The 8,963-nt window shown below is 42.5% G+C and overlaps 1 protein-coding gene across 4 annotated transcripts in view; it reads left to right on the forward strand.

Moving 5' to 3' along the window:
• spag9b (sperm associated antigen 9b) overlaps positions 1-8,963 on the forward strand; it is a 41,653-nt gene that overhangs the window by 30,997 nt on the left and 1,693 nt on the right. For 3 of the 4 annotated variants that reach the window (XM_083903550.1, XM_083903551.1, XM_083903552.1), the window contains 13 exons: positions 280-441; positions 554-725; positions 1,402-1,611; positions 1,709-1,898; positions 2,207-2,338; positions 2,441-2,521; positions 3,416-3,483; positions 4,255-4,403; positions 4,497-4,668; positions 4,753-4,866; positions 5,555-5,734; positions 7,154-7,285; positions 7,388-8,963. The exon at positions 7,388-8,963 is cut by the window's right edge and continues 1,693 nt beyond it. In XM_083903550.1, coding sequence (XP_083759676.1) covers positions 280-441; positions 554-725; positions 1,402-1,611; positions 1,709-1,898; positions 2,207-2,338; positions 2,441-2,521; positions 3,416-3,483; positions 4,255-4,403; positions 4,497-4,668; positions 4,753-4,866; positions 5,555-5,734; positions 7,154-7,285; positions 7,388-7,506 — 1,881 coding nt within the window. In that variant the 3' untranslated portion in view covers positions 7,507-8,963. Of the gene's footprint in view, positions 1-279; positions 442-553; positions 726-1,401; positions 1,612-1,708; positions 1,899-2,206; positions 2,339-2,440; positions 2,522-3,415; positions 3,484-4,254; positions 4,404-4,496; positions 4,669-4,752; positions 4,867-5,554; positions 5,735-7,153; positions 7,286-7,387 lie in introns of those variants that run through there. The other variant, XR_014593036.1, reaches the window with a different exon arrangement.

Consider the following 8,963-nt stretch of genomic DNA (forward strand, 5'->3'; position numbering starts at 1 on the left):
TATTTTATCAGGGCAAACATTCTTTATTCTTTACCATTTACCTGTAAATGACATTTGTGTGTGTGTGTGTGTGTGTGTGTGTGTGTGTGTGTGTGTGTGTGTGTGTGTGTGTGTGTGTGTGTGTGTGTGTGTGTGTGTGTGTGTGTGTGTGTGTGTGTGTGTGTGTGTGTGTGTGTGTGTGTGTGTGTGTGTGTGTGTGTGTGTGTGTGTGTGTGTGTGTGTGTGTGTGTGTGTGTGTGTGTGTGTGTGTGTGTGTGTGTGTGTGTGTTTGTGCTTCAGCTGTGGTGTGCCGCTGGCGTGAATCTCTCTGGAGGTAAAACCAGAGATGGAGGCTCCATCGTAGGAGCCAGCGTCTTCTACAGTGACGTCCCTGGACCTGAGAGTCCCATAAAGAAGACGGGTTCTCAGACGAGCCTGGACAAACTGGACCAAGACCTTAAGGTACAAACTAACACACACACACACACACACACACACACAGAAGTGTGATACAGCTTTTACATCATGAAAGACACAAACCCGTGATGGTGGATTCCTCATATGACACTTGTAGGAGCAGCAGAAGGAGCTGAAGCAGCAGGACGAGCTGTCGTCGCTGGTGTGGATCTGCACCAGCACACAGTCCTCCACCAAAGTGGTCGTCATCGACGCCAATCAGCCCGGAATCATCCTGGAGAGCTTCTTGGTTTGTGACTCACATGTGCTCTGCATCTCCAGCGTTCCTGGTGAGTCAACGATGCTGCTCTCTGTATTAATTTGGTTATCTATCCTTATTCGTTCCTGCACTGCGTGATCATCCTGCTGCTTTTATTTCAGCTGATGTTGAAACTAAAACCCAGACTTTGTCTCTTTCTCTGCCTTTAAATGAAACATTCCCACCTGCTTTTATTTATACACTTTAAAAGAAGCCTAGCAGTGTTAAAATAACATTAAAACAGTCAATTTAACTGCTTTAACAATAAATGAGTCAAATTCAACACAAATCCCTATTGTATCTTGTCCAATAACGGCCTGATACAGTATTTTGAAATCTTTTAAATGATTTAAGTTTATTAAAGAAACTATCACCCATCACCTATCGCACTCGTAGGACTCACAATACAAATTTTATTTGGTTCTGTTGACGTTAAAGCTTCCAAAAAGTGGACATTTTAAAGTAGTTTTCCTGCCATTTTAACGTCAACTTTCTGGGTGGGCGGAGCTAATGACAGTGCATTAGACATTTGTTTGAAGTCACAAGAGCGACGAGTGTACTGAGTTTGGTTAAAATAGGAACAACTATGTGCGATGAGACAATTTTGGCCGATCTGACGACTTTTGTCTGATCGTGACTTGACTACTGGGGGCGCTACAGAGCCCCGGGGGCTACAAGTGGGGAAAAATAATAATCTCAATCTGTAGGTGCAAGAGAAACCGACTACCCCGCGGGTGAAGAAGTGCCTTCAAACAGCGACGCAGGACCAGCGGGAGACGACGACTCCTCTGTGACCGACGTTAGCTCGGCAAACGGCGGCGGTGTGCTCGGCGGCATCACCGTCGTCGGGTGTGCGGCTGAAGGATCCGCGGCCGTTCCCCAAACAGCAGACGGTGCAGAAGGAGATGGAGAATCTGGTAAGATTTCTTCATCTACTTCTTAAAAAAAAAAAAAAAAAAAAGGTTCTTTACACGAATATGAGCTGATGTTTGTTGTTTTTTACGTCGATTGCAGAATCCAGAGCAGCAGAAGAAGAAGAAGCCACAGAGGCCACGGAGGTCAGCGCTGGGATGTCCAACCACAGAGGAACTCTGAGAGGCGTCTACACCGAGCACGTCTTCACTGACCCTCTGGGAGCTCAGCAGACGCCGGAGACGACGGAGAGGTCGGAGACACCAGAGATGTCAGGCAGCTACACTCAGAGGTAAGAACAGCTCACATCTCCATGTTTTAATCAGCGCAGACGTAAATATCTATCCACCGTTTCAGGACTGAAACAACTCTGTGATTATTAAAGTGATAGTTCGGAATTTTGAACATACAACCTATTTTCCAACTCAGCCGGTGTGATGGAGACGTCTGGAGACGTTTTCAAGAAATTTCATTCAGTTCTTCTAGTTCCCGAGTTTGCTGATGCTATGGCTAGCGCAAGTCAATGATACAAGTTAGTTTTTTAGCTTGTTAAATGTGAATAATTTCATTAAAAATGTATTAAAACTGATGATGAAACAGGGAGAGCGATCTGCTGAAAGACGGCGTGAGCTCTAACTCCACGTCCGAGGAGCATCAGGACCTGATGATGGAGGAGGCTCAGAAGATGAGCAGCGTTCTACCCACCATGTGGCTCGGAGCGCAGAACGGCTGGTGAGTGAGATGACGACGACGACTTACAACCGACGTCTGTGATGAATCTGAGAAACATGACGACGACGACGACGACTAAGCGAGACTGTGTTTTCTTTCCAGTGTGTACGTGCACTCGTCTGTGGCTCAGTGGAAGAAGTGTCTCCACTCCATCAAGCTGAAGGACTCTGTGCTCGGCATCGTGTAAGTGAAATAAAGATTATTTTTCCTCTAGTTCACTACAGTATGAGACACAATTATGTGGGTTTTCATTGTCAAATGATGAACATGGTTCCAAAATGACACTTTTGTTGATGTCCCACAGGGCGGCGCTAGACAATAAACGGTCAAGACTCAAGTAAAATTATCTGAAAATGGCACTTAGTCATTATATACACAATTATCTTAAGTATCTTCAGCCTTAATAAGAAAAATAAGTCCAAAAAATGATGTGATTTAGATAAATACACTGAATTCAAGTCAATTACACAAATACATATTTTAATTTTTGCACAAAAAACGCAAATATTGGATGTTTATGGTGTTTCAAGAAAACGGTAAAATAAGACAAATTTCTTGTCTTAAAGAAGATAAATAATCTTGGTAAGCCAATGTTGAACTATAAAATAATCACATTTAAGGGTAAAATATATCAAACTTTGTCTTTTAATGAGAAATGATGCCTTACTTTAAGCTTTAATTACCACTAAAACATTGGTTTTCATGAAATCCCAAGGATTCACTCTCACAAATGTCTGTGTGTGCAAGAAATTCTGAGGTAAAAACCCTTAAAATCAGCTAAATCAACGAAAAGGAAGACTCATTTTAAATCAATATGTCTTACATAAGAGAATTTTGCTTATAATAAATACAGCTTTCTTAATTTTCTGGCCTGTTTTCCCCTAATTTTAAAGAACATTACAGTCTAAAAGTGCCATAGGTATTCTACCCAAGCAAAATGTGCTGGTTATTTGTCTTAAAACAAGAGTATTTGACATAAATGTCAAGATATTTGGTTTATTTCTTGTAGGGTTGTTTTTACAGTGTTAAACAATTTGCTTCCTGGATGTTCAGCGGCTGTTTTTTTGCGTCCTCCAGACACGTAAAAGGACGAGTGCTGGTGGGACTCACTGATGGCACGTTAGCCATTTTCCACAGAGGAGTTGGTGAGTGGACGTCGTCACGTATTCGACTCGCGTTGAGATAAAGATCTAAATCTAAGGGACAATTCCAATTCATATCTTAACCCTTAATCTTAACTGATCCTCAAAACCAAGTGTTGAGGGTTATTTTGTCACTTAGAAATGGGACACCACTTAAATGCAGATACGTCTTCAGACTGTAGGGGGCAGAATAACACAAAAGCTGCGTCCAGTCTGTCAACTCCAAAGAAGAAGAAGAAGTAGAAGACATTTACGTCAGGATTATTTATTCTGATCCGTTTGTCAGTCAAGTTATTAGGTTGTCAGTTAGTTATAAGATGATACTCATACAAATATTCAGCTGACAGTTACCACACACCACGACTTATTGAAAAGTAAACCACACCGGCCGACTATTGACAAAAGATGGTCAAATAAAAATAAACGTTAGGCAACAATGACGTCAGTAATCCATAATATGGGCCTAAACTAAGATCATTTTTATATCTCTATTAACAAAGAAAATACTTCATTTGTATCGTACTCGTTTCGCTGCTTTCGACGCCATCTTTCTTATGTGAAAACACGCAATGCATTCTGGGTAGCCCTTGGTCCCAATGGTGGTGTTGGAAAATCTCAATATTGAGGGCGATACAGCCCTTAAACTTGGCCTCAACTTAATTTATCTGAGAATCAGGACAGAACTTGGACTAGAGGGAGAACATTTTTGAGATTGAGGATTAAGAAAGGAATTGGAATTCACCCTAAATCTTCTCCTTCTCTTGTGTCGCTCAGACGGACAGTGGGACCTGACCAACTACCACCTGATCGACCTGGGTCGACCGCACCACTCCATCCGCTGCATGACGGTGGTGCACGACAAGGTGTGGTGCGGCTACAGGAACAAGATCTACGTGGTGCAGCCCAAAGCCATGAAGATAGAGGTAAGAGCGAGAGTCACCTGTGATTTAAAAAAAGTAGAGCTGAGGTAAATTCTGCTCCGGATGTGGACTCAGATGTCGTCCTGTTCTCTGCAGAAATCCTTCGACGCTCACCCTCGTAAGGACAGTCAGGTGCGTCAGTTGGCCTGGGACGGAGACGGCATCTGGGTGTCCATCAGGCTGGACTCCACCCTCAGGTTGTTCCACGCTCACACGCTGCAGCACCTGCAGGACGTCGACATCGAGCCCTACGTCAGCAAGATGCTAGGTCAATCCGTCGCGTCCGTCTGCGACTGTTAAGCGTCTTGTTTTAGTTTTAGGTTTTTAATTCTGTCTTCTTTTAAAAACACAGGAACGGGGAAACTGGGCTTCTCGTTTGTGAGGATCACTGCTCTCATGGTGTCGTGCAATCGCCTGTGGATCGGCACTGGAAATGGAGTCATCGTCTCCATCCCTCTGACGGAGTGTAAACACACTTCTTTTTTAACACTTATACATTAAAATGAGTCGGTTTAATAGTTATTGAGGTCACAAAATCTCAATCGGTGCCTCCCAAACCTCAAAGTTATGAGTTTCTCATCAATCTAGAAGCAAACGATCTGCACAATATTCACATTTGAGAAGCTAGAATCACATAACTTATTGTTATTAATTTAGAAAAAACATCTGAAACTGATTTATTGATTGTTAAAATACCCTCCTCCTTCATTTACACCCACTTTATTTGAATGCAAACTTATAGGCGTTTTTTAATATAACAGGGAAATTCTGCTGCTTTAATGTTGATCATTTTATCTTAAATTTTCTTTCTTTATTGATTCACTTCATTGATTTTGATTCATACAGCGACTTGAACATGCTGTCTGTCTTGCAACAGGCAGTCTGAGTGATTTACTTTGTCGTGCCAGAAGGGGGAGCCTCCGTTTTTTTAAGTGAATCTCGGTCGCCACATTGTTGTTTGTTGTTAAAATATTCATCATTTAAGACATTAAAGTAGATGTATTGCTCCAATCCTATCATGACATGACGGTTATTTTTTTTAAGATAATCATGACATGGTGTTTTCTTATCGTCTCATGTCTGTGAATCTGTAAAAGCTTCTTTAGCTCAGTCACGTTACATGATGTTATTTTTCTCTCGCTCCGTTTCATCAGCTGCCGCCAAGGCCATCAAAGCGGCGGGGAACCATCCGGGCAGCGTGGTGCGCGTTTACGGCGACGACAGCGGCGACAAAGTGACGGCCGGCACCTTCGTCCCTTACTGCTCCATGGCTCACGCTCAGCTCTGTTTCCACGGTCACCGCGACGCCGTCAAGTTCTTCTCCGCAGTTCCAGGTAAACGAGCGACGCACGTTTGTCTTTAATACGACATCTTGTTTACTCTTTGTCACCAGGGGCGACACGAGATCGCAGCGTTGTGCTAATTCTAGGGTTTGGACGTAAGAGACATTTGTTTGTTAGTAGTGCTGGGCACGTTAGCGCGCTAACGGCGTCAACATTCACGCACTGACCAGAAAACACGCGTGACGTCGATGTTTACGTAGCTCCCGATTTGTTAAAACGAGTCTCTAAAGTAACGCTTAACTTTAAAAACAGAGGCAGACATACGCAGTATTTGGTTATTTGTAGCGCTGCTCTTTACGACCGCTCCAGTTCGACTGTAGACACGCTAACGGCGCTAAAGGAGCTAACTGTTAAATGGTGCCTGGACTCCGGTGCATGTAAACATGATGTCAAGCGCGTCTTTTTCCGGTCAGTTAACGTTGTGAGCGCCGTTAGCCGCCGCTAATGCACCGCTAATAACACCATTTTATATCTAAAGTTACGTACTACAGTTTTAAATCCAGTTTAATGTAGTCCCAAAATGTCCCAGGCCTTTGTGAGGACATTTGAGACGTCTTTAAAGGTCTTTTTCAGAGTTGAGACCTGGTGTTAGAATCGGGTTTAGCTTCGAGTTAGAAGCTTAGTTGTGATGGTTAAGTTTAGGGCTGTAAAGTCAAAGTCGACTGGTCGACTAATTGGTCGACACGCTCTGGCTCGACCAAAATTGTGATTGGTCGACAAAATTAATTTTTTTATTTATTTTTATGGTGAATTTCATTAGGAGGAAAGTACCACATGCTAATAGGGGTGTTTTACAGCACCCGCGCTTCACAGGTAACAGTCTGTCTTTAGAGAGCACCCCTCTTGTTTTCCACTATTTTGGTTTAGTCCAGCCCGGTGGGTTGTTGTCGCTCCGTGGCTCATGAGCGACACAGATTAGCGTTCCATTAATTAGACGTGAATTTTGATCTTTTCATGTGAGGCTACAGTCTCAGTCCTGTCACATCCATGTCAGACATCAAAGGAACAAAAATAGATGATGGTAAAAAAGTGGAACACAAACTTTGCAAGCAACGGTTTGCTTTTCACAGCTCTACAAACATGACATATCATTTAAAACGCTAAGCTAAGGTTGCTCCGTCCGTTTTGAGTATGAACATATAAGAATTATTAGCATATTTCAATGTTTTAGTCTAATAATCGTTGATTGGTTTTATAACTGCAGACGCACCTGCTCTGCGGGTCTTTTCAAAATAAAAGAGCTGCACCCGCAAAGTACCCCCCGTCGATTTTTGGTCTAAATTTCAGGGCTTTAGTCGACCAAGAGTTTCTTTGGTTGATTACAGCTCTAGTTAAGTTTAGGGTTAGGGGTTAGAGAATGAATTATGTCTATGAAGTGTCCTCACTAACATCTAAAACCATGTTTGTCAGGTCATGCCGTTCCGTCTTCGTCCTGCGGTGGAGAGACGGCGGCGGACAAGGCGTCGGACGCCTCATCTCAGGAAGGAACCAAGTCCATGTTGGTGATGAGCGGAGGAGAAGGTTACATCGACTTTAGGATGGGTGAGTTCACCACATGGAGGGATTTAAAATCACCTCGGCAGAATCCAGATCAACACGCTCGTCTCCGTGTGTGTGTGTGTGTGTGTGTCTGTGTCTCTTCAGGCGATGAAGACGGTGAGGTGGACGAAGGAGAAGACGTCCCCATCAAACTGCAGCCCTTCCTGGCTAAAGCCGAGCGCAGCCACCTCATCGTGTGGCAGGTCCTGGTCAACGACGACTGAGACCATGAACTCCATTTTGTTTGCCTTTCATTTCAAACCCTGCAGCCTCAGAGGGGAGGAGTTAAGTCAAGAGTTAAGCTCCTCCTCCTCTGAGGCTGCTGCTGTGACTATAATCAGCACCTTTTTTCCTTCCTCAAACATGAACAATTACGCGTAAAACAAGCAAAAACTGGAGCGGCAGCTGTGGTTCACACAGAAAATGCATGTTTTAATTTGATGGATTTGATTTCCAATCTGTTCTGTTTTATTGTTTTATAATATTGTTTTTATTTAGTGATTTTGTTGCAGCACAATCCATCCATCCATTTTTCCCCAAGCGTGTCAGGAAACTACGGTGGCCTTTACATACCAGAAAGGATTTGTTCTTTGTTATTGTGCTTTTGCCCATTTCAGGCTTCTGTAGAAACACAGCAGCTGCCTCCGTAAAGCAAAGCCCTTACGTAAAGTATATTTAAAAAAGACTGCGGAAACCAAAAAAAAAACACTTATGCAAACATACATTCATTCATTATTCCTCACCGTTACACACTGGACCTTTACACACCAATACATTGCTGCTGTTATGTTATAACAGAGCAGCAGTTTTCCAGGTTCCCAGGTTCGATTTACTGTGAGTTGATGCTGAAACTAAAGATAATCACCTTTCTTCATCATCATCATGCAGCGATTATTGGTGAATCTCTGTTCATTTGTTAATCAATCGCCAGTTTTGGCAAAACTCAACACGTCACACTTTGTCTGGTTCATATTTAAGCAGATTTAAGCAAAATGTGTATTTATTGACTTTGTTTTCAGGCCCTTGTTGTTTATGTCTCTCTTGGATTCAAGTCACAGAGCTGAGCGTCACGTTTAACCAAAGCAATATATCTTTGTATTTCTTCCAAGGTAACGTTTTACATTGTACATGCAAGTACAATTAATTATGTTTTGCAAAGAAAATTAGCATTTCATTGTTACCTGAATTCTGAAAAACATCGCTACATGGATGTCGGGAAATCGCCCGACAAGTTTAGTTTGGACCACGATGAGCTTTTACGTGTTCTTTAAAGAACAAATCCTAATGAATTATTTAATTTGTCTTTGATTAAGTCGTTGCTTTGGTTCAAAAGCAAATGTTATATTAAAAGAAAGGCTATAAAAACTATTTAACTTCTTGATTCCAGAGCACAAAAACCCTTAGCTGAGTCATGTTTAGTGCTAATGAGCTACATTCTAGCATGCTAACTGCCTATAATACAAGAGGCAAACACCTGCTAGCAATGTATTTAGCATGTTAATATTAGCCGATGTTAGCATTTTCTTACTCTGTGACTTGAAACACGAGACGTGTACGCCGCAGGGGCTACACTCTTAGTTAGCGGTTAGCTAACGTTGTAAAAGAAAGAAAGAAGAAGAAGCAGTTTTTACCGTGTCATATTTAAAACCACGACATATGGTGCCTTCAAATGGGACTTGTA

Source organism: Microchirus variegatus, assembly GCF_963457635.1.
Source record: "Microchirus variegatus genome assembly, chromosome: 17".
Lineage (NCBI taxonomy): Eukaryota > Metazoa > Chordata > Actinopteri > Pleuronectiformes > Soleidae > Microchirus > Microchirus variegatus.